Raw genomic sequence first — 25,910 nt, 5'->3', positions numbered from 1 at the left:
TTGAGTTACTTGGGAAGAGACATATGTGCTAACAGGTAGGGAAGGGGAAAACATAGTTATTCAATATTTGGTTCAGTGTTTGAATTTTTGCAAGAGACAGATTTTTCATGTTTAGGGCCAAAACTCTGACAGTTGTTGAAGATTTGTACATGATCAAAGCAGCTCCTATCACTCACCTCTGCCATCTCTTTCACTTTCTGCTCATAGAATTCCTGCTCCAGTAGCACTGGTGGGAGCAGGGAGAGCTTGTCATAGGTCCTCCAGTGCCGTCTCTTGTTCTCCAGGAAGAACATGCGCTTCTCAATTTTCACATCCCCTGAAGCAGAGTTAAAAGCTCAATAAAAAAGGGATGGAGCAGACAGAACAAAGCTTAAATCCTTCTTCCTCCATACACCACCAGCTGCAGACGTTCAGCAGCTCACACAGCACTTTACCAAGCAGAGGTGCTAATGAAGAGCATCTCCAAAACAGACACCAGTGACAGAAACTCAGCTCTTTTGGGACCACATCCCCTTTCAAGAGTTGCTTTCTGCTGCAAGCCAGTTCTGCTTACAATAATGATGCAGAGAGCACAATACACAGAGCTTGGCATTTACCTTGCTCAAATTTGAAGTCTATATATGAATATTGATTCATTTCTTTCCTCCTTTTTCGTTTCCCACTGGTTTCGGGAGACAGCTCCTGCCACTTTTTGATAGCATCTGAAAAGGCCTAGAAAACAACAACAAAAAAATCTTAAATCCTGTGCCTGGAAGAAAGCAGGAGCACTTAATTCAAGCTGAAACACAGTACAAACATGGGCATAGGACTGATCCAAAACTGGAAAGCCAAACACTCCAAAGAGAGGCAAATAGACATCTTTCCCCTGCTCACCTTGTTGCTTTATGCACTCAAAGTAATTATTCCATAAAAACAAAGCAGGCGAATGATACTTCGTAACAGCTCAGCTGCTAATATCAGAGTGGGAACCAGACGTATTGAACAGAGCTGGTTTGGCTTCTTTTTTTATTACTGGGTTTGGCTCACTGTTTAAAAAGGTGAAGTTCAAATACTCAGTGCTCAAACAGTCAAGCAAACAGACAAGAAGTTTTGTTCTAGTTAAATCCTGGAACACTAGAGAAAGAAGCTCAAGCAAGGGCATACCAGAGGAGCAGACCTAAGTCAAAAACTTGAACCCACACTGATATTCAGTTTGCTGAGACCTCAAACAAGTGTCTTTGCAGGTCCATGACAGTGAAACTCTTTCATAAGGAATACAGGACTCATGCCACGAGTCATAATAAGACAAAACAGGACAGTGATACTCAGGCTGCTTCTTAATTCCATGCAGCCAGTTAACCAGCAGCAGCAGTTAAATGTTTTAAGATTTAACTAAATGTCAGGGTTTTATTGGCAATTACACTGCACTTCAGTGGCGACATACAGGAACACTTCCCAGTTTAATGCATCACCCACCATGAGCCAGCTCATGTTTCCCAGCTCTCCTATTAGGGAAAGTAAAAACTTCCTGCAGCATTTTTGTCTGGCCAATAAATTTTGAAAATCTCTACTAAATGGATTAAAACTTCTTTAAAGGAAAGGAAGATTATTATAAAACCCATAACCACACAGCAGCTGGTACAGTAAGGCCAAAGCTATCACAGTGCTCTCTGCAGACATGGGAGATGAGCCCAGTAAAGAAAACAGATTTGAACTGGAGCACCTTTCGTGTGATTGCATAGTGTCCCTTGAGCTCGTGCAGTGCCCACTTGATGTCCTGGCTGCTCAGCATTTTGAAGTCTGCCATGAGGAGATCAGCTGCCTGAATAAAGCACCGCTGGTCAAGGGGGGCAAGTTTGGAAAAGTCAAAGTAGTCCACTTTAGGCACCTAAGGAAAAATGAAAAAGATTAAAAGGCTGCTATAAATACACACAGATGGCTCTCTCAGTGATCAGGACATTCTGCAAGACCACCCAAAATTCAGAGTATGTGGCACTCAACTCTGAGCACCTTAGCACAGTGTGGGTGCAAAGCCTACTGGCCTAGGCCCCTCTGCAGGTGACCTGCACAAGGTAAAATGTAGTTTAAAACCGTGGTGTGTGGCTGCCTGAGACAGCAAGGAGAAGAAATATTTAGGTTACTATGAAGAGTGAACAACTTCATTAGCTCAGGTAGAGAAATGCTTCCAAGGGTAGAAAAAGGTATTCAACACCTCTCTCAGGCCACAAAGCTATTTCAATATCCTCAAAGCAGCTCAGAGATTTTTTTTTAATGGATGTTGTTTTAAAACAAAATCAAGCATCTGCAGGGAGATTTGCAGTTAGGAGGCTGCAAGGCAATGCCTAAAGGCCTCACAAGAGAGGCCCGAGGGCCAAGGCTACTTCAAGTGACAGAATGATTGTGGAATTCTTGTCTCAGTTATCAAAATGAACACTTGAGATGGGGCAGTGACAGGCAGGCAGGGCAGAGGGCCTCGCTGGAGGCAAAGGAGCAGACACTGTGCAGCTCTGGCACAGCCAAACAGGAAAGGCTTGGAAGTCATCTTGCAAGCAACTAATTATTGCTATTTAACACAGCCTTACACATACCCAGAGGCCTCCTGTGAAAGGCAGGCTCAGTCAAGCACTCTGCAAACACACACTAATCAAAGCAGACATGCCAAGGTCCACTCAGGCTGAACAGACTGCCCAGAGGCAGCAGGAGATGTGGATACTCTCACTTGCCTTTGTCTCATCTTGGCTGGCGAGCAGGCTGCTGCTGGGGTTTAAAACCACTCTGCCTTCCTTCTTTGGGTAATCTGGATTTTCCAGAAGAAAGTTACAAAGTCTGCAAAAATAAATATAGTTACTTCGGGGTTGGGGAGGTCAGGTTCATTCCTCATTTGTTCAATTTTTAGTATCTTATAATTACGAGGTCACAGTCAAAGCCTGCCCTGTAAGGACCAAGGGTGGTCCTGGACTAGAGCAAACTGCAAGTAAATGACTGAGAATTAAATGAAAAATAATCAGCTGTGTGGCTGCAGAAGGAAAAGCACATAGGTTTGTCTTTCAACAATTAGGTTTACATACATGAAGCTTGTATGGATGAGCTACTAGTCATCCATGGAAAAAACCAGCACAGAAATTCCTACAAAACCCATGAAAGGGTCACGTCTTCCTCAAACTATAACAGATTCAAACTTGAATCAAAGCCTCGATTCTCAGTCTACCTTCACATTAGAGCAGCCAGAGCAACCTGGTTTAGTGGAAGGTGTCCCTGACCACGGCAGAGAGGCTGGAACTAGATTTTTAACGCCTTTTCCAAACCAAATTATTCTGTGATTCCACGATTAAAGAAGAGACAAAAATCACGTTTAAGATGTGTGTCTCCGTGGAATACAAACTCTGATTACAGGTTTCATTATAACAAAGCTTGCAATCACACTAGCATTACCCAAATTCCACTAGAAACTGGTCTGGTGAGAACAGCACTTAGAAAATAACCACTAAAATTGCTGAAAATTTGCCTAACAGCCTGTAAATGCAGCATATCTGACGTCCTACCACAAACAATTGTAACTGTCAGGTAAATGTAGTTTAACTGAGTATTTTAGCCTAGAAAAGGCTCAGCAAGGGGTTTTCAAATGCCCCACTGGTGGAGAGGCACAAACACTCCGGAAACCCTTCTGAAAGGGCAGCCTGAATCAGGCTCCCACAGCTTTTTCTCAATCCTCACCGAGCAGCTGTGCTGGCTGGGGCAAGTAACACAACCTGTTCCTCAGTTTCCCCAGCTGCAGAATAAGATCCTTCTGAAAAGAGCCAGGACAAGCAATTAACATTTGTAAAACTATTGGAATGAGAAGGTGCTAGGCTGCAGCAAAGACATAATTGCAGCTAATTTACATTCCTGATGTCAGAAATCAGTCCCTAATTAAGAAATCTGAACTGGCTTGAAGCATTAACCCACTATCAAGGCACGATTACTTTAGCTCTGCTTTCACATTCAAAGCAGGGGCATTTCTTTTTGTTTAATCAGGTATTGACATATTGAGCCAGAAGCTTTTGACTGACTGTGAATGCTCCTGCACACAAAAGCTGAATAGATGATACCCTGCTAAGAGGGGCTCCCACATCTTATCTTTCACATCAGTTGAAAGTTTTAAGAAGATCATTTCAGGGGAAAACAACAAATATCTTGGCACTGAGCATTTAATGGCTTCCAGCTCCCACCTCCTGCCATCCCTTTGGTAAAAGATAACTGTTTTAATCCAACAAAACAGAAACTTCAAGGAGCTCAGATCGTGGCTCTAAGGAGAGGGTTTCAGCTGGGGAACGGCCAGGGTACATTTGAACTATCCTGCATGTTGCCGTTTCAACGCTGAGGATTTTGGGGGACGTTGACCTCCAGGGTGTGACAATTAGTTAAGTGGGTCCTGGCGCTCAGCACACCCACACTCACGGCACTGTTCATTAATATCTGCACCACAGGACACAGAGCTGGTTAAAAGCCTCACCCCTGCCCAAAACCACTCACCCTTGGTTATTATATTTCAAGCCTGATTCAGCTTGACACACCATGGAGATCAAAAAGACCCTGCCAGCGAGGCTGACCAGTGCTTTGACCCATTTGTTCTCAAACAAAAGCTGCAGTGACAACTCAAAAGATGGTTTGGTTAAAGGAATAAAAATATGGAGAAGAAATCTTTATCATCCAGTAAGTGGGTAATGCACCGCTGAGCAGACACTGTAGCTGGCCTACAGGGAAGCCTGGAAGCACCTTTTCATCTCACTGGCTCTGTGGCACACAATGGGAGAGAAGAGATTTCGGGAGCAAAAAGGGAAGGAGCACATTAAGACCGACAGAAGCCAATAGTGGGATTTAATTCCATCAGGCTTCGCTAAATCCCCCCCCAGGACACAAACCTGAGTTTTTTCACACAATCTGGAAGGGTCCTGTAGCCAGATGCACAACTTCAAGAGCCCGAGTGCCCCAAGGAATGGCTCTGCTTGTCTTCTGTATTCCCACCACAACCATCCACCCTGAGGTGCACCCAGTCCATTGTGTGGGCACCCCAAAGCTGCTCCACCACTGCAGGGAAAGTACTTCTGAAAGACCAGAAAAGTTCTAGTCTGCTGACCTCCTAACCAAGAAGCCCTGCTTGGGACACACAGCTCCACAGCTCAGGCAATGCAGAATAGGAAATCTATGCCCAATGGATGGATCATCCTTAGTTTCTCACCAGTTAATTTATTTGTGGCCCAATGACTAACTCTAAGCCTCACGCACTTAAATGCTGCTTAATTAGTGTCTTAGTTAGCTGGAAAGGGCATTTGATTTATACAAATGAATACTCTGGAAACCAACACCTATTCCTCATTCTTGGATCACACAGCAACCAGTTTGGACATGCTGGAGATAACAGACAGTTGCAGAGAGACAAAGAGAGGCCACCAAGCATCAGACACCAGTCACAAACGATTTACTTCAAACCATGTCCCCTCGGTGCTGCTGGTGCCAGCACACACAATCCTTCTCTCCTCAGCTCTACCCACAAGGGCAGGGAGATGATGCAACTCAGCACCAAGGTTAATCACTTTTTCCAAAAAACTTTTGATTCTGACATGACTGACTCCCAGAAATCTCCAGCATGATGAACATAAAGACATTCCTGAGCTGTTAATGCAACTTGGAAAGCAAGTCCTCGCATTCGTTTTCCTCTCCTTTTATTCCACATTTTCTTGCTCATGTTTCTGCTCAGTTTGACCAAAATCAGTCCCTCATCAGATCTCTAGAACCAATCCTACCAGCCCTTAAATGTGTTTGCTCTATTCTGCCCCTAAAAAGTGATGAGATAATTCAAACAGCACCACTGCTACTTGAGCAAGTAAACAGGATAAAAGCCAACACCATGACACTAAATAATGGACTCCAAGCCAGGGTCAGCTTTACCTGGGAAAGTGCAAAAACAAGTGAAATGAAGGAGGGAACAATTTCCTCCAACTAAAAACTCACCAACCCTTCTCCATACTATGTTTTATAGCAGTCACCTTAATACCTTGATCCTGACACTCACCCTTTTTAAGAGCCCTAGTAATAGGCAAGACAAAATTATATGTAGTATCTTTAAATAAGTAAATGATCTTAAAAGCAGAGAAGCTACAGCACAACAGAACTAGAAAGGACTTAAAACCAGCTCTATTAGAAGTACAAAAAAAAAGAATCTGTGCTCTTTGGCACTATCAAAGCAGTGCTGAAGCCCCAGCCTGGATGTGCTCTAAAGCAGCATCCCTGGCAGGTGGGGACATGGGAAAGTGCTGCAGTTGTATGACACACAGTGGTTGTTACACTTACACATTTAAGTCATAGCAGTTCTTGAGGATGATTAATTCTTCTATATATTCCTTCTTCACATCTGGGAATCTTGCTTCCTATAGTAGGAAAAGCTAAAGGTTATGTAGGTATTAGAGAATAATAACAGACGTAGCACCTAGGACAGGGATTTACATGTAATTAACCAACAACCCTGAGACTCAGGGCAACATGGTCAAGAGATCATATATAGCCATCCAGCCTTGCTCCACAGGATGGCTGCTAACAGCTCTTTATCAATGAACAGTGAGGGCAGGGATGTGAAAAGCCAATGGCCTAATGAGAGCTTCAGGCTCAGTAGGAATGAACTACAACGCAAGGAAAGGGAATATTTACCTTCAGCATGAGCATTGAGGAGCTCCAGATTATGTGCTGAAATACAACATTCCAAAGCAAAAGGAAATAAAGCAACAACGTGTACACCCTCCCAATGAACCCAGACACACGAGCAGTGAGAGCAGAACAGACAACAAACCTTTAGTGGCATTTCTGTGAAGGCTCTCCCAGTGTTCGCTGCTCTCTTTGGGGTTTCTGTACAGGTATTGCAACCATGTGGCATTTTGCTTTACAAGACTGGACTGGTCAGGGTTGTCAAGTAACCCTGACAATGCAAGAGCCTCTTACCCATCTCAAAGGCACTGATCAACCAGGTCTCACTTGAAAAGAACTGAATTTTTTTTGACTGCTACTTAAAATATTTTTCTCAACTCCAGTTTTCCCAAGTAGAATTAGATATGGGATTGGAGTGGAAAATACAGACACGTAAGAATATGTCTGTTTGCAAGGAAAAAAAACTCAATAAGCCATTAAGAGAGAGCCTTCCTCCCTAGCAATCAAGGGGAGGGGTGTGCAAACATTACACACATGAATCACCACATTTTTATTTGGCTTTGTTTATCATATACCCACCATGCTGGCTAAACTGCTGAATGTACCAAAGGATAAGGAGTGTCCTTGGTGGTTGTTGTCCCTCATGCTAAGCTTCACACATGGAGCATGTGGAGTTTACATACACAAGTCCTCACGGTGCTTATCCAGCTACTCCTTGGTGGTGCTGCTGTGTGGAAATCCTCCCTGCAAGGGCAACTCTTACCTCTGGCCACCACGGTAACATTTGCATGGGCATGGGCCAAACTCCTGCAGGAGAGGCAGCTGAAAGCTGTCCTGACTCTCGGCCATGTATCTCTAAAACTTTTCTACTGCATCCTGTATCCCTCTGCCATTGTTTAGTATCCCAGATTTGCTCACCTAGCTTTATATCTAATCCTAAACCAGTGTTGGGTTAGGAATCAACCAGACAAAACCACACCAGCAGATCCAAGAGGGCCTTCCAGTGAACAGACAGATTATTTCACGTTAAATGAAAATTTTCCAAGACAGTTCATGACATGCTCCTCACCTGGTGCACAGCTGAGTCTCAGCCAAAGCAAAGACCATTTTTTGCAGCTGTGTGTTCCGAGCATGTGAGACGCTACACACCTTGAAAAACCTGTCTGAAAACATCATGCACACAGGAGGCAGAGGAGCCCTGGGAATACTTACTGTCTCTCTGATGAGCAGCGCAGTGAGGTCCTGCTCCTGCCCAGCAGCTCCCTGCTCTGGCACATCCCCCGAGCCAAGTTCGTGCGAGCCCTGTGCGGGGAAGGCGGGCCCTGGCTGCTCGTTGTCCCTCCCTGCCGGCTGAACCGATTCCTCGGGGGGATGCGCCGGCTGCGGGGAGGCAGGGCCTGGAATCCCGTCCTGCTGTGGCTCTGGCCGGGGGAAGGCTGGTCCAGGAGCCTTCTCTCCATACGCCCTCAAAGATCCCGGGTCTGCCTCTGGCTGCCCTTGCTGAGGAGCAAAACCATTCACTACAGCCCGTGGCTCATCCTCTGGCGGTGGGAAGTGCCAGGGTTCCAGCTGCCTGTTCTCCTGAATCTTCCCCTGCTCTGTGGTAGTTTTAGCAGCTATTCCTTCAAGTTTCTGCTCTGGCTCCAAGCTCTTTCCTTGCCGTTCCCGAGCTTCCATCCTTTCCTCCTGTTGTGGAAGGTCTGCATTCTCCAGACTAATGGTTTCTGTGTTATCAGCAGGCTGTGGACTCCTCTTGATCAGTGGCAGCAAACTTGGGCCAGGCTCCTGGTTACCTGTGAGTTCAGAGCTGGGGCCATTCAGCTCAGATGGTCCAGGCTGCTGCAGTGCAATGTCCACACTCTCATCCCTGCTTGGTCCAGCACTGCTCTCCACCATGAGGTTACTCCCATTTCCCTGACAGAGCACAGCTGAATGCTTCTCTTCCTGCAGGTCTGTGCTCAAAGGCCCCACAGCACTTCTAGATCCTCCTTCTCCCACAGTGTCTGCACCCTGCCATGGAGCAGCAGGTCTGATGACATTGGGACGCTGCTGATGCTTTGGGGTCTGAAAAGGACACCAACAAGAGAAAGTGGGAATTCTTGTCTGCATGTCAGAATCCTTGCTCCAGATACTTCTGCATCTAAGAAAACTTCTGATGGGAAACTGATAAACAGTCTGTTCAGCAAGATGCTTAATAAAGCACAGAACTGCAACCCACATATCTGTCTCATCAGCCTGTCCCTAGGTGCTACGAGAACCTTTGGCACAACTGGGGATGCACAGGACTTTCAAAATGGAATAATTGCCTAAGCTCACCTCAGTACCCACTTCCCTTCCAGTAAAACAGTCTGAGAGGGAAGAACTAACTGATGACATATTTATGTTCTCACCAATTTATTTAAACAGGCAGGAACCAAAGCTCCAAACATTAATCTCTGGCCTTGTTCTTGCCTCTAGCAGACAGACTGCTGTATGCCAACAGAGCCTGAGTGTTCTCTGCTGCTGTTTTCAACTAAGAAGCAGAAAGGTTAGCTTTGCAACCCATTTTCTCAGAGCTTCTGGTTAATTTAACAGGAAAGTGGAATATATTCTTAATATAAGATAGATATGAAATGGTGCCTGAAACAGCCCAACATGAATGCAAATAGCATAGAGGAATATAAAGCATACAAAGTACATAGATAAACAAGGCATGGTTTGAAAACACCTTCAATGGAAGATCAAGTCCACTTGCAAAGCATTCCACCTTGCTGGGTTCATACAGACAACTTTATGGGAGCTACAACCATCATGAAGTAGAACTTAAACTACACAATGCAGTTCCACAGTCTGGTTCTCTCCTCCTGTGCCCAAAATATGACTAAATTAAACTGGCAAAATGCCATCATTTCACTGTTATTTCTGACATCCTAAGCAGATTGCTATAACCAGGCAGGACTCAGAGAAATGCATCAGGTATTTGCACAATACAGGCCATGAATACAGCACAGCAGCTACAGCAATGAAATATTACCTCTGCTAAGATGACTATATCATCATCATCATCTTCCTCAGTCTGCTGCTTTTCTGGCATTTCCAGCAACAAAGGCAATTCTTCATCTGAGGAATCTGATATCGTGATAAGACTTTCATCTCTGTGGTTTATCCAGTCTGCAGAACAGTAAGTAAAGTTAAAGTTAGCTGTTGGCTCAAGGTAAATAACTGGAATTACAGGGCACCTGTAGCCCTGAAACATCTGAGAAAGCAATTTTCCCATTTGCACCGCAGGAAGAAGTATTCAGAGGTCACCAATTCCTCTGCAAGGCATTGTAACAGCCACTCCTGCATCCCTCAGCCTCCAGCAAAACACCTGCACAGCTTCAGCTCATCACAACAGCACTGCAGGGACAGCCACTGACACTCACCAAGAACCTCCTACCCCAAACTCCAGCACAAGTCAAGTTGCTGCAAAAGTTATTACAAACAAGATATGTAGGGAATACTTCTGCAGAGAAATCTTGAACTTTCAGTATCTCAGGGACATTGCATTTTCTTTGTTAAAGTGCAGTGCATTCTAGCAGAGAGATAAGGGTCTTTGTGCAATTTAGCCTCCTCTGAAAGAGTGAGACTTTGCAGGAGTACCTTCTGCAGGGCTGAGATAAGGCCTGTGGCTGTGGGTACAGAAGATATCCTGCTATTAGATGACAGCCTTGTGCCTCAAGGTTTGTCAAGAATGGAATATAGATGCTACTCAACACAGCTACTGGAACACGAGAGAGATTCAAGGCAGAAATAGAGGGTTTCTGTACTGAACAGAGAACATACAACTATGCTTTCCCTAAAATCTGACATGGTTTGGCTTATTTTTTAGCATGAGTGTTCATTTATCACCTTTCAGGCATACAGAGAAAGCCTCATTTTGAATTCCACTCTTGAGGGAATGGGTGCCAATGCATACAGCCCTATGAGGGCATGAATTTAGGGTCAGCCTGTCTCCTATGGGGTTCTCAGAAGGATGAATCCTCCTTGGATCTGCTGAAACACCTCTACACAGTGTTCCCAAGGAGTCAGCAATCTCCCTTCAGGCAGTACAACATGAGAAAGACAAGAGCCAAATATTTTGCATGCCTGCATAACATGAAAGAGTTTCTGTAGGTGGCTAAGTCAGTGTAACAGAGAAGTGTGTGATATGACAGAACAGACCTCCAGCAGTTCCCTGGAAGTTCAGTGTCTGTGAATCCTGCTGCTCAGCAGGAATTTCACAAGAGTGTTTTGGAAACAGGCACACATCAGTACTCACCTTTCCCTCTGTGATTGCCGAAGCTGTTCAAGTTAATCACTTCTTCATTCCCACCTCTCTCTGCCATTTTAAACAGCTGCACCCCAGAGTGTCAATGCCCCAACATGGCAGTCAGGCTCACATGAGGAACTGGAAGGTAAAATAAAACCACAAGAGAGTCAGCCAAACTCAGATTCACCTTAAGGGGTTTTTTCCAAGATTTAGCTGCTGGGGGTTTTCCTGGCTCTCCTAGCAGTGTCTCTACATGAGTATTTTTCTGTACCCCCATCCCAGGACCTGAAATGAGATATGTTTGTTATCTTGTGTTCCAACAGTTAAGACAGTCGACTGCAGAGTGCAATTAGGCCTGAGAAGCCTCTCTAGAGGAGCTATGCAATTACAGAAAAGGAGGAGAGATGCAGTTCTACCAAACAGGACTCAAACCCTCCCAATATGTGGATTTTCTCTTGTTTCCAACCAAAATCCATTGCACCAGCCCACACAGTGGTGCTTCTGCCACCATCAGCTGGTGAGAGGGGCAAAATCCCCTTGCCTGAGCTGTCCCAGGGCATCCCCACATCCCCCATACAACGTCACTACAACCATCCCTGTCACACTTAAAGGCCAGGGAAGTCACACACAGCCCCGAGGGGAACAGCCAACAGGGACACCACCATCCCAGCCTGAATTCCCTGAGTGCTGCCAAGCTGAGGCACAACTTCAGAGCCACCAGAGATGCTCCAAGCTCACTTCCACAGCCCCCACATTATTGGTGTGTCAGAAGGAAGCTGCACCCCAGGCAGAGCAGTGTCAATGTGTGGTTTGTGCCTGCACTGTGAACCAGCACAGGAACATTCCAGAGAACACTTCCTTATCACCATCTGCTCTTTTAAAGAAGAGATTTCCTTGATTTACAGCAAGGATTTGGTACAAATTCCAGGAAACACCATCTGCTCTCACACCAAAAGGAGAGCATGACAGGAATCAGGTTCCTTCACGGGACGGGGCTTTTTGGAACTAAACTTTGCAATCCCCACCTGTTCTCAGAGAGGCACAATGAACTGGCCAGAGGCTCCCAAACAGGATTAGGGGGCCAGAGGAATCACTGCAAACTAAACAGGAGGTTTCCATTTTATGCTCTGTCAGCTTATAGCTCTCCATTCTCACTATCACAGAAAGGCTGAACACATACAGGAACTCCAGGCACAGTTTGATCACTGGAAGGAGAAAAGAGTTTTTTTTTATTGGAAAATATTCAATTCCTTATTGCAGCACAGAGGAATCTGTACTATTAAATATTTCCTGACATATAAGCTGGAAGAAAATGGTGGGTCTGCTATAAAATCCTGTTTGCTAGTACACAAGAGCAGTATAAATTCCCCTTCAGTAATTCTACTTAACTTCCTCTGCAGGGAACAGGATTTGCAGCTAGGACAGTAAAATGAAGAAATGAATTCAGATGCACAAGAGACAATAATAAAAATTTAAATGTATAATTTAGCACTCAGAAAAGCCCAGCAGCATGGACTTAGTGCCTGAGGGAACCTTCTTGAGAGGGAACCTCCAGCATAAAAATTTCAAGGCTTGCTTACAAACAGCCACATTCACCTGATCCCTCATCTGGTCACGGTCCAATTTTGAGTGGGAAATTGGATGAGGGAACAGCAAGAGGCCTCTTCTAACCAACATTACCACAAATATGCAACTACCCCTGTATTTGAGCCCTGATACCTCAGCAGCACATCCTAATTCCAGTAAGCAGCTCTGAGATTATCATGAGCATACTGGTGTTTGAAAACACCTGAAAAACAAGATTTTGGGGGTGTTTCCTTTAGAGTCTTCATCTTCTGCCTTATAAGGAGAAATAAATACTTGCCAGAATGGCATGAAAGGGCTGTTCCACCATCACAGGCAGGTGCTGGAGTTGCAGCTCAGGAGCTGGGTCACTGTAAGTGCATTTGGTGCAAATCCTGGCCTTTTAGAAAGGTCACATCCACATTATTACAGCTGTATTCTCCCTGGTACTTGTGAAGAGCAATCACCTAGCCCTGCAGAGCACTTTGCCATCCTTAGCTGTCTGACTCCTTTAGCAAATAGAATCAATTCACTTCTTGCCATTTAAAAGGTGGAGAAACAGAAGCAGGGATAGGCTCAGTGTGGCCAAGGTTGCCAAGCAAACACAGCAAAGGTTCACTCAGACTGGCTGGGGAGGAACAAGGACATTTGGGAAAGCCACACATCAGCCCTTGCAGCATCAACTGGTGCAGACAGGGGCTGGACAGGTGTCTGCTCAGATCTGCTCCAAGCAAAGCTGAGTGGTTGGACATTTCTCCCCTCCAGGGACTCATGGTGCATTAGCAGGGCTCACTACTTCATGGTGGGGTGACACTGCAAATGCTCAGCACAGCCACAAAAAAAAAAAGTCCTCCCAAATAGTTCAAATAGTACTTTGTCCAGTGCTGGCTAAACCCCAGCTGCTCAGATCCAAGAATGATGGATAAACCAGAAGACTAAGGTTATATTTTCTACAGGCCACTCTGGTTCCTGTAGAGAGGAACTTCAGCAGAGAGAAAGAGGGACAGGGAATAATCTGAAATTAAATTTAGGATAAAAAACTATCTGCACTTCCATACAAGAAAGTGTGCACACATCATCAAAAGACTCAGTGGTTTAAAAGCAGGAATATAATAAATAGCATTAACTCAAATACACAGTCAAGGCAACAACAAAAAAAGCCAAGGCCGGAAAGAACTGGCAATTCTTCCTACTTCAAAATAGATTGAATAAAACCCCAAGTAGCTTAATAAAGCCCTGCTTTGAGGGTAAAAGCCAAGCTTCCACCAAGAGCTAGCAATTCATTTTGTCAATACTCAATACAGAGCTGAAGTTTAAACAAATATCCATAAGCATGGGCCAGTTCCATCTAGTGGCATGAATAAGAAGTTTATTCATGTTTATAGCACCAGGCCGCCAAGAATGTGAAGTAACAAGATCAAAGCCACCCTGGGGTCTTGCCCTACATAAACAATAATAAAAAAGCAAGGAAGACAGATGGATAGAAGCTATTCCACACCACCTCAGTGATTTCAGTGCCTATTTATAGGCAAAGAATAAGGCTACCTATAAGCAGGCTCCAACATGCCCATCAGCTTTTCTGTAATACAGTCAAGAACAGGAAACTAGAGCTGCTTTAACAGCAAAGCAGTCAGATAAACACTTTGCAAGCTTTTCTTCTTTTCTGAAAAGGTTCCCACCTGCACCACAGCACATCAAGCTGGATTTTGGACTTGAATCCCTCCAGCAGTATCTAAGTAACACAAAATTCTTACCATGACTTCTAAGACATCTCACTTGTGCAGTGAGGACCCACCACACTGAAGGCTTGGTCCCACCCAGTTTCACCTCTGTGCTACTCCATGTACTCATAACTCAGTCACAGAATATCTTGAGTTGGAAGGGACCCACGAGGATCAGAATCCAACTCCTGGCCCTGCACAGGACATCCCAACAATCCCAACCCATGCCCGAGAGCAGTGACCAAACACTCCTGGAGCTCTGGGAGCCTTGGGGCTGTGCCCATTCCTTGGAGAGCCTGTTCAGTGCCTCACCACCCTCTGACACTGCACACCCAAGTTGTTTCACCGTGCAGACAATAAAATCCTCCCCGTTATGGTTTTTCCTGCAGTGAATTGAGAGAAGAATGCATTAATAGAACAGCTACCAGGAAAACTAGAGCCCACCAGGGACTTGGGGCTAACAGTTCTCTGAACTGACAAGGCCTCAGACTGACAGCTCAGGTCACAGTGACTTCCCAGACAAGCTCCTCAGACATGCAAAAATATCATCCACAAAACCACTGCTTCCAACCACTACTGTGAGGCAAGGGATCAGCTGCTACGAGGTGAGGCAGGTCTCAGGAGCACAGAGAATGCTTACACAAGAATTTCCAAAACCCATTCAAAATCCTTTTAAACACTACATGACATATTTTTAGCTTAACCTAAAAATAGCCACCATCGGTGCTGGGCATATATTTAATCTCCTGGTTTATGAAGGCGTTTCTGGACTGCAGTAACTGGAGCAGAACTCAAATCTGCTCCCTCCACCCCACATTTGTGCTGTGATGAGCTTCTTCAGATGGTGCTGGAATTCAAACTGACAGTCAAGGGGAGACTCCCCCTTCTCACCACAGTGTAATGTATTTTCCCCCCTACTTACAGCATTTGAAATCTTGAACTCCCACATACCCAAGATGGGACCAAACTCAAAGTGCTCTTGTCTGGCTCCAGCTCAAGGCAACAGGACTAGACAGAAAGCAGGGGAGGTAAGAACTGAGATCCCAAATGAACAGGGGGGAGGGAAAAAAAAAAAAAAAAAAAAAAAGAGCAACTTGAAAGGATGTCAGCAACATCAAATCACTGTGTTCTAGCCTCTCCCCCACACAGAACACCACTGTTGCTCACCTACACTGACAGAAGAGCATCAACTCCTACTTTGTGCCTGCGGGCAGCAAACGTGCCTGCTGGTAGCCTGCGAGCAAGGTGAATTTCTGGCTCATTTCAAGCTGCTAAAACAAGCTACTTAAATAATGCAGGGCTTGTGACAGCCACCAAAATGAAAAGCTAAAAATTCAGTCCTTAAAAAAATAAAAAAAGCACAACAGAAGGGAAATATATACGAGCCTGACTTACTGTCAAGCATTTCACTGAAACATTTCAAAGGGTTCACCATTTGCTGGGGGCTGCTTCTTGTAACAGGCACTGAGCAAAAGCAGGGTGAGTTTAATAGTGGCTGATCGTGTTAAGCAGCATCATCCCAACTGAAAATTAGAAATCTCCTGATCATAAGCCCAACAAGAACTGCTGGGCACAAACAAATCCTATTTGCTATGCACAAGGCAGTTACTGCCACTGCCTCACACCCTGCAAAGGGACAGAGCCAGAGGTCAACACGTGGGGCTGCAGCAGGGCTCCGGCCAGGTTTGCTCAGTTCCAAGCCTGGGAAAACTGGAAAAAGCATTGATTCCAGCCCTAAAGCCTTACCCTGGCCTCTGAAGGCAGGAGTGTGTGGGCAGTGGCTCACAGCAAAGACCACCTGGTTGCCAGCAGCACAATCTGCTACAGGTATTGGCCAAAAGCTCCTCTCAGGGGCAGACTTAGGACAAGAGCCCTGCCAATTTTGGACCCATAGCATGTGCTGAAGAGAAACAACAAACCTGAAGATCATTTAATAACAGAACTGGCTGCTGAGCTATAAATTATTCCCAAAGTGTTTCCCACATTAGCAGCTAGCTTGGTTTACCACAGGATTTTAAACACATACACTCTCTGAGAAGGGGAAGACAGGATTCCTGAGATGTGAGACAAATCAAGGAACAGAAACTGAAACAAACAATAAAGAGCCAGGTAACAATTTCTAGGGCAGAAAGCCACAGAACTGGTTTCACCACACCAAAACATAAGACAATACAAGAAGTGTTTTGTGGCAAGTAAATCCAACCTGAATTTTCACCTGTCAGACAAGACACCCAACACACATTTCAGAAAGTATCCCAGCAGAGCAGCCACTATTTCTAAAACCACACCACCCTGCAACTGGGTCAAGCAGCTCCAGGGCAGGTCCTGAATGAAGATGGAAAGGAGGAATGAATCTGGCAGCAATCACAGCTTCCAGTTGCTTCCCTAAAGCTCCTCACCCTCTCTTACCCAAGGAGAAAAGCCCTGAAGGGACTGACGCCCTTTCCTCCCACTGGTAACTGCAGAGTCACGAGTGTGACAAGAGCACATCAGGAGATGCTCCAAAAAGGGAGGCTACAGATTAACACAGGACAGGCTACATCTCCCTGTCACTGCTCCAGACTAATGAAAATTGCTTACTCAGGAGCAATCAAGAGCAGATATTTAGAGATTACTTGGCTTCAAATCCCCAACTAGATTTTTCCCCATTTTCTAAGCCCGCTCAGGGCTTACAGGAAACATCTTGGCTGTCTGTACATCACAAGACTTCTCATCAACCTTACTTGCAGTTCATTTCATCAAGGTCACAGTATAATAATTATTAAATATAATTGTTTGAGGTATCCAATCACTATTTTTATCTGAAACACAAAGTACAAGAGGAAAGAAAGGTGCCCAGTTTTACCTAATTCACCTAACAGCTCCCACATACATTGGCACCAGTCTTCCTTCCTAAACCTGCCAAATATTTGTATTTCCCAAGCAAAATATCTGCTCTGTGAGCTACTCTCTAAAACGTAAGACTGTTTTAAAACAGCTGCATTCATTTTCTAAAACTGGGCAACTCAAATGAAAGTTTCCCATTCCTTTGAGCTATTCCCAGTAATTGGCATCAAGGTCAACTTCTGGACATTTCAGTGTCTTCCCATGACCCCCATTAGTCCCTCTGCCAAATAACAGGGCTCCAAATCATCCCATCTCCCTGACCAGCATAAGATCCTCGTTTTGATGCCTGCAAAAAAAAACACTCTCTGCACAAGAGGTGGAAACCTTGGGATTTGCCATTCCCCCTCCTGCCATCCAATTGAGTCCTGGAATAAAAGTTAAATCTACAAATTCTAGTTGGAAAGGAGAGCTAATACCATTACCTTGTGCAGCTCCTTTTAAGAGTGAAGTGAAAAGTCAAGGTTTTGAGGAAGTAAGAGGTGGCCCTGGAGGTAGTTCCTCTAAAAGGGAAGCACTCTGCCTACCACAGACTTCTGGCATGTGCAAGATCATCCAGTAGAATCCCCTAAATCCAAAAGCTCCCTCCCACATCACAAACACAGGTGTCAGGTTGGCATTTCATGTTTATACAACAGTTCAGATACCAGCAGCTCAGCACCTGGCTACAGACCTACATACAAAGCCAGCCTATCTCCCAAGCCATCATTTAGAAGAACTGATTTATTCTGATTTTGTACTATGAGGGTGGGGATGAAGGGAAGAACATGTGAAACCACGTGATTTTCAGCTCTGCTGCTTCCAGAGTGAGTTTTACTTCCAGTTTCTTTTCTCTGAACTCATATGCCCTTTCCCTTCCAGGGAAGGGCCAGGGGCTGCTTTGATCAGCTCCAAGATTCAGACACCAGTGGGTTTAAAGACTCTAAAAGTGGGTTTGGACTCCACAAACCCCCAGGTGCTGCACATACCTGCCATAGCTCCACACAGCATTGATTGCAGCTGCCTTCTCTTCTCCATAAACCCAGCAGCCACATGGAAAAGAGCAGGAGAAATGCCCTGTGAGCCCCAGGATATATAGCAGAGTGCTCCTCTGTTACTTCTGTTTCATAGATCTCTCCAGGAAAACGGAAAGAGCATTTCCTCTCCAAATCCTCAGTAGTTTTCCTACTTTTTTCTTTTCTTTTTTAAGGGATCCTGAATGCCACTTTAAAGAGCTTAACAGAACAAAGAAATCCAAGTGCAATCTTTTAAGTAGTTATTTAACAAGTTGGATGAATGTCTTCAGGAGCATTCAGGTTCCCATCTCAGCACTGTTTTCACTGGAGAGGAAACAGAAATAAGGGATTTAAGGCTGCTGGGACAGGCAGTGGCACTGACATTCACACTGATGAGCAACCAGCAGCCTGCTCAGCTCACAGCCCTGTGTGCAGGGACACTGAGAGCAGGGAGAACCAGGCTGCACACAAGCAGCAAACTGCTGTGAAAAGCAGCAGTGAGGGATAAGTAGACCAAAACCAAGAGGGCCAGAAAGCAGAGTCAAGTTTAGTTCCAGTGACAGCCAGAGGACTTGAAGGAACTGATAGGCTCTGATGGCATCCTGGATGTTGAGCAGCTGCCCATCACACAGACTCAGGAAACCACCTAAGCTGCACTCCAGAAAAAATTAACAAGCATAATACACCACCAGGAAAAAAAATGTGGAAGGAAAGGGAATATTTTTGTATTTTATTTTAAATGTGACCTGAACTTATCACAAAAAAACTTTGCTTTCAAGCAGAGCACACCTCACCTCATTCACAAAGCTGCTGACAACACAAAAGCTGAGACTTGACCTTGAGGTGCACACAGGGAAAAAATTTGACTTACTGCCGCAGCCCACCTTGGCAAAGAGAAGGTCTCTGAGAGTGCTGTGCAGATTGTCAGAACTACAGACTTAAAAGCCTGTCACCAACCCTTCCAGGTGTCAAACATCCCAGAGTGAGGGACTTCCAAAAAGAATGACTCCACAGGTCACATCTCCTGGTTACAACAGCCATGCCTTTTTTTAGGGCCACATTAAGCATCTGCACTTGCCACAATTCCAACGGTCAGTGGTCAGAAGCTGTGGCTTCATGCTCAGAAGGGTTTCACTTCAATACCTGTTAAGGATAGTCATGGTCCCATGCCACAGCTTGTTTCCTCCTCTCACACTGAGCTCCTCCAGCATTTCTTAGAGCTCTGAAAGGAAATGCCCTGGAAAATGTTTTTGTAGGATTCAGATCAGATACCCTCCACATATCCAGCGTGGTACAATTGGGAGAACCGAATTAAGGTGGAAAAATAAACTGCAAGAAGGGGGAAGATCTTAAACTGCAGTTTAAGCTGATACAGCCAGAGTCTATCCCTAGCACTCAAACTACACGTGCTCCTACTGCAAGGTCAGGCACTTTGAAAGGTGCTTTTACACAATCAATTAAGGACTTAAATATATACAAGAGCCAGTTTAGAGCCAGACTGGGCCAACAGGCCAAGCTAACAGTGATAAGTCTTAAATGGCCTTAACAACTGAGAGTAAAATACTGACAGAAACCTTGTAAGACAGGTGCCAACACCTGAGCAACAAATCCATGTTCTACACCAATTTCTGCTGGAAAGAGTAAAAAATAAGCTGCCTCTTGCACCCAACAACTGCTGCAGGAGGAGCACTGCCACAGAAGAACTGCATCTACCTCCTTACTGCTCCAGCACCACAGATGACCACTTGACATTTTCCAAGATTTTCCAGACAGCCAGCAACAGCCTTTGGAAAACTGGGTTTAGTTTTGTTTACAGCCACGTGTAGCCTTGTGGCCAAGTCCAGCCCAGCAAACTCTCAGCAGTGAAAACCCAGGGCAGCCTTCCAGGCTCATGACAGTTGTCCAGCCTGAGTTCATCCATGTCACGTGGCAGTGGCCACTGTGGAGTTTGAGCATGTTAAAATAGCAGAAAAGCAAAGAGGCTGCATTTGAGGTAAGTACCACTATATCAGAACAGAAAACAGTGACATTAGATGGTGGCTGGATTTAGAGATGCTCCACATCCAGCATGAATCCCTTCTGAGACTACTGAAGTTCACAAATGAATGAATTATGTAAAGAAGAGCTGCACATTAATTCTCCACATCCATAGTCATGAAGATTAACAAAACCGTACAGTACCCACCAATCCCAAGGCAAACAAACATTTCACAGACACAGGACTACAAAAACCACCACAGGCCACAGCCAGGAGGTTACACAGGCTGCACTCAGAGCAGTTGCTAAGCACAGACTGTTTCAGGCAGTGAATCCTGTGCCCACCCTTGGTCAACACACTCATGTCCAACACCGGGTGAGTCCTCACAGTGGAACAGAAATTCTCTTCCTGGGTGTTGCAATATCAGACAGTTTATTTAACCACCTGGGCTGGTGGGTCGGTAAAAGCAGCCACAAACTGCTAAATAAACACAAACACTGAGCTGAGCACTCTCCAGACACCGTGTGCTCCAGCCATTGGGAGCTGGGCTGTGCTAGTCCTGGCAGATCCAAGGGCACCTCCCAGTTGATACACAATGAAGCCTGCTCCACTACAAAAGGATTCTGCTTTAACAATCTACAGAGAACTATTTACATTAGCCAAGCTACTGCTCCCAGGTCTTGCTCATCCGTAGCTGGAAATCCCAGCAGCACGGGAGGCATTAAAAGCCCTACCCTGCTGGTTTCCTGAAAGAAAAAAAGAGCTGCTTTTCCTGCCTCTCCATTATGCTACTGCTGTCATCTCCCTCAAATTGCATTTCAGCACATGACAGCAGAGCAGGGAGAGGAGGAAAGTCCTCAGCAGCATCGTGGCTGTGCTGCAGGGAGCTGTCAGCACTGCTGTCCCTTCCCTCTGCCAACCCCCTGAAATGTGTTTGCCCAATAGAGCTTGTACTAGCCAGGGGTACATGGGCCACTGCTCCTTCCAAGACTGGCCTTCAAGCAAAAATCATCTGCAAGAAGCATCAGGGAGAGGTTTTTCTTCCCCCTCCATCACACAGAAATGCATCACGTCCTTGGGATGGGATTTGGAAGAAGTGTAAATCTGTTCCTCACTCTGGTTTTGCAAGGGCTGCAAAAAGCCAAACCCTGCCTGCTTTCCTGCAAGGAATAATGGGACCAGTGCCCACAGCTTGGTAAGAACACGTCAGTCTGGATAAAACAGTACAGGAGCCGTGTGCAAGGAGTGCTTGGGATAAAACGTATTACCTGAGGCCATTTTTCATTCTTATATTCACCCAAACAGAGATTCCAGCTAGGGCAGACCCCAACCACCTCATACTGCAGAGCAGCATCACGTGATGCCTGAACAGATCCCATCCAAATGTTTCTCTGAATGATGCCAACAGGAGCTTGGCCTCCCTGCAGGGGACAGCAGGCTGAGGGTGAGCAACACCACGCTTGGCCTCCGAGGACTGAAAATATTTCAGGTCACCCTGACACCCACAAACACTCCCAGTTTTATTTCAGCTCATCAACTTGGCTTCTCTTTACAAGGGGCAACCACAGCCTCCAAAACTCACCCTGAGAGCAGCTGGGCACCACCAGCATCAGCACAGGAGTGGGGCTCCCTAAAGCCAGAGAAGAAGGCACACATTTAATTTAAATTCCCGCTGACCTGGGTCAGGAACACTGCGAGGTGACACCGTGACTCGGGGTAGCAGCTGTCCCGCAGTGAAATCTTTCCCTAAAGCCCAATGCTTTTTCCACTTAATCAGGCACTGACAGTTCCCCTCATGAACACAGGGAGGGAACCACAGCAGGGTTGGTAATTAGGAGAGAGGTGTCATTCAGAAGAAATCTCATTTCCCATGATATTATTCCCATGAATTAAGCTTTCTCAAGGATCGTTACAAATTTAAAACCTGCAAGCCCTTAAGCACCAACCCAGAGGAAAAACATCACTCCCGAGATAGTCCAAAATAAACCTGAAATTCTATAAAAGTGACATGAAGGCTGCTGAGAATGAGATTATCCCAGCTCAGTGAGACACTCCTTATTATCTCTCATCTTTGGCAAGGATAACTTATTCAAGCCACCAGGACACTAAGTGGTTTTTCCCCCCACCTCTTTTTCCGTTTGCTCTGCCTATCCCTCCCCGATTTCCCACTTCCAGTAACCTGCTTAAAAACAAAACTACTCTGGAGTATTGTTGAGCAGCCCGTTATTCAGCTCCATTTCAAACAGAGGAACTCCCAGCCTGTACACAAATGACCTTTTCTCCTGGGCTGCTACTGGGAGACAGTTGCTGTCCCCAGGCAGCTGTGTGTTTCACACCTTCTGCTGTATTTAAAAAGGCACCTACCCCACTGGGATAGATCCTACTGAGAGTAATCCCAGTTACATGAAGCAGCTTGAAACTCCACCATCACTTCAGTGCACACACAGGCTTTGGAGGCTATCAATGCCTCATCTTTAAGTAGTTACAATAATATCCAAATTCAGTAATTTAAAGGGAGTCTTAAAATATCCCCAGATCTAATCCATCTGCAAAAAAAAACCCAAAAAAAACCAACCTCAAAGTTCCAATGAGAGGAATTAGTGGTGCAGTTCTGACTGTCCCAGAAAGAATGCAGCCAGTGGCAAGCCCCAACACCCAGCACCGCCGGTGCTCAGACACAGTAAACCACTCACAATGGCTTTAGAAAGATATAAACAAAAATAAGACACCCATTCCAAATTAATGAATGGGAGCTTCTTCCAACAGGCACTAAACAACACCCGAAGGGCTCCACGTCTCTTGCACTTGTGTTTGTGCTACTCAGCTCCTGGCCCCGGGAATGCTTCCCGTCTCTCTCCAGCTGCGCCAGAACTGCGTGTTTGCCCCACCTATTCTTGCCACCGGACTTTTCAGTGATTTGTCCTTTGAAATTGGACACAAGTCTCGCCAGAGGCAGGAACGCCCACTGCATTCTCAGGCAGACAAAGCACTGGTCTACCCCGGAATTTGGACTTCCGAGGCAGCTCCTGAACTCCAGCCCAGGAACAGGCTGCCAGCACCCAGCTGGAATCCAGACTGTACCTTATCACCACTAACACCTGCTCCAAGTGTTCTTCTAGGAACTGCTGTTCATACCCTGACTGCCTGCAGCCAGGCCAACCAGAAGGAAAACATCCTAGGAAGCAAGAAAAAGAGATGGAAGAAAGCCTGTTACCACCATCAGCACCTCTAAGCAGGCTGAATGTCTACAGATCTTCAGGAAATCTGTCTCAGTTCCTTCCCAAGTCTTGCTGTTCCAGGCACAAACTCCTGTCAAGATGATTGTTTATTAACATCCAGTCACACCACAAAGACACCCAGCACATGAAATCTATTAACGTGTTTACAATTGCAGAAGGCCTGATGTAAGGCAGTGGAATTTTTTGCACAGCATTCATCTTAGAAATTAAAAGCACATATTAAAGCTGTATATCCCACAGTTTTGGAATTAAAAGCTGTCCCTGGAATCCTACTAGTCCCAAATGAAATGGGTTCTACCACACAGTTTGAGCTACACATTCCTATGACCCTGCACCTGTTCAGGGATGTACCAGAACCTGCTCGAGATTTGGCTCTGCAGAATAATGGGTCTCAGATTTCCTGCCTCACTTTCCAAACAGCTTGCTGGAGGAAAAGCCCTCATGCCATCCTCTGAAAGCAAGAGAGGCCACCCTAGCTGAGCACGCATAGGCCAGTCTAAATGCCTGATGGGGGACACTTGCCTTTCCCTTCACTGCTACCATTGGAAACCTGCAACAGCTCCAAAGTGCATCAGGTGGGAGAGCAGAGATTGTTAAGAAAGAGGAATCAACCTCCACAGAGACAGAACAGAGAAACAGACATCTGCCCATAGGTCTTAGGACCAGGACTGGCTCTGCCTCTCAGCCACCAAAGCACAGAGATTCCCTCTAGAACTGCTGCCTGAAGCAAAGCAAGAGCCTGCTGCTCCATAGGGAAAGAAACACAAGAGGGAATGCTCTGAAAAGCACATGGACATCAAGCTTCAGTCCCTCAGCATCATGCCTGGACTATGGAAATGAAAGTGCACAGCAGCAACATCAGCTTTTCTCTTTCAAAGCATCAGAGGTCTCAGGACAGTAACCAAACCATAAGAATCTGAAGAGAAACATCAATGACTGAACTTATTTGGATGAAAACTATTCTAAGCATCTGTCAGTAAGATTCTAAAGTAAGGTATTGAAGGACACTCAAAGACAACACTCCAGGTGATCACGCACAGGTGAGATGAAAGGAAAAACCCCCTGGGCTGGGCCCACAGGTGAAAGCAGCCGTGATCCACTCAGGGCTCCAGCCAGCACAGCTGTCAAGCCGGGGACACACGAGATGACTCTTTAAGCCAATCTACATTTTGCCCGCCCCAAAGCACTGCCCCGGGTGAGCTCACACTCCTCTCTTCACACACTGGAGTTCCCCACAGCTCTTCGGCCTCAGAAGACTTCGGTGGGATCCCCACCTGCCTCCAGCCACCTGGGGGAACAAAGTCAGCTCCAGCGGCAGAAAAACTCATTACATAAACGCAGTGTACATTAACACTTCCAGGCTGTGCTCTGTCTACCATGCCAGGCCGGCACTCGGATCAATAGAGAAGGGAAAGAAGAGGAGTATCTCTTACACTGATCCCTCAGCTCCGAGGACAGCTGTGTTTAGGGTTTCTTGCCTGCAGCGGCTCCCACAGCAGATGCCTGAAATGTCGAGATGTCCCAACGGCACCGAGTGCTCCCACACTGAACAGGGGTCAGAAGAGAACAATCTTTTACCCTCCTCTCCCACGAGCTCCGGCGCCAGGTTATCCCCGACCACAAACACCCGGCCCGGGCTACCCGGGACAGCCGTGAGGAGCCCCCGGAGAGCAGCGCCTGCCCCCGCGTGTCCCTCGGGCCTGCGGGGGGACACAGAGGCGGTGCACGGAGGTGAAGGAACCCCCGGGAAGGGGGAGAAGGGACTGGCCCTGAGGAGATAGAGGGCGAAAAGAAAGGACCCAGTCCTAAGGGGAGCTGGAGGGGGAGGGGGCGTCCCCGATCCTGAGGCAAAGCGAGGAGGAAGGACTCGGCCCTAAATTAAAGCGGAGGAGTACAGGAGAACGGAGACGACGACGCGGGGGACCCGACCCTGAAGGGAAGCGCTGGAGGGGGAACGACCTGTCCCTGAGGGGAAGAGAGGGGAAGGACCGGCCCTGAAGGGACGCGGGGGAAGAGGAACGGACACCGGGCCCTGAGGGGACGCGGGGAGAGGGGGGTGAACGACCCATCCCTGAGGACAGGCCCCAGCCGGGAGCGGGGTCCGGCGAGGCCCAGAGACGCCCCGGGGCGGCCCCTGTGTCCGTCGGGCCGCAGGGCTGTCCCGGCACTCACCGGCTCCACGGGACGGAGGGATCACCCCGGCACTCACCGGCCCCGCCGCCCCTCCGGCCCCGCTTCATTTAACCGCCGCTTCCGCCCGGCCCGCGCCACGTGACCGCGCCGCCCCGCACCATAGAGACACAGCGAGGGAGGGACAGAGCGGCGCGGGGGCACGAGCGGCGCGGACGGGCCCGGCCCGGCGAACCTACCATAGAGAGAGAGGGGGCGGTGAGCCAGCGCCGCGCCACGCCCCCTGCCGGGCGGGCGGTGTTCCCGTGGGGAGGAGGCGTGGTCAGGGCTGCACGTGTGTGCGGGGCGGGGCCCGGAGGGGACTGAACTTTTTGGGGTGCTCGGCAGTGGGGGGGTCCGAGACCCCTGCGCGGGACACACCCTGTCCCCCGCAATTCTGGGTGCTCGGGGAGGTCAACAGAGTGACAGGGACAC

General features: G+C 46.8%; 1 protein-coding gene across 5 annotated transcripts in view; it reads right to left on the bottom strand.

The window, feature by feature from the left end:
* Positions 1–25,611, bottom strand: part of RNF216 (ring finger protein 216) — a 76,919-nt gene extending 51,308 nt beyond the window's left edge. The window contains exons 1-10 of one of the 5 annotated variants that reach the window (XM_088174282.1): positions 25,516–25,611; positions 24,740–24,851; positions 10,937–11,065; positions 9,671–9,807; positions 7,870–8,721; positions 6,310–6,386; positions 2,703–2,805; positions 1,703–1,867; positions 597–711; positions 177–316 (exon numbers count right to left, since the gene is read on the bottom strand). In XM_088174282.1, coding sequence (XP_088030408.1) covers positions 177–316; positions 597–711; positions 1,703–1,867; positions 2,703–2,805; positions 6,310–6,386; positions 7,870–8,721; positions 9,671–9,807; positions 10,937–11,003 — 1,656 coding nt within the window. In that variant the 5' untranslated portion in view covers positions 11,004–11,065; positions 24,740–24,851; positions 25,516–25,611. Of the gene's footprint in view, positions 1–176; positions 317–596; positions 712–1,702; positions 1,868–2,702; positions 2,806–6,309; positions 6,387–7,869; positions 8,722–9,670; positions 9,808–10,936; positions 11,066–18,062; positions 18,222–24,739; positions 24,852–25,478 lie in introns of those variants that run through there. The other 4 variants (XM_014870687.2, XM_088174284.1, XM_088174283.1 and 1 more) reach the window with 4 other exon arrangements.
* Positions 25,612–25,910: the final 299 nt, after the last annotated feature.

The sequence above is a fragment of the Sturnus vulgaris genome, chromosome 16 (genome assembly GCF_052056855.1).
Source record: "Sturnus vulgaris isolate bStuVul1 chromosome 16, bStuVul1.hap1, whole genome shotgun sequence".
Classification (NCBI taxonomy): Eukaryota; Metazoa; Chordata; class Aves; order Passeriformes; family Sturnidae; genus Sturnus; species Sturnus vulgaris.
The sequence above is the reverse complement of the archived record's forward strand: the minus strand, read 5'-3'. Positions and strand labels throughout refer to the sequence as shown.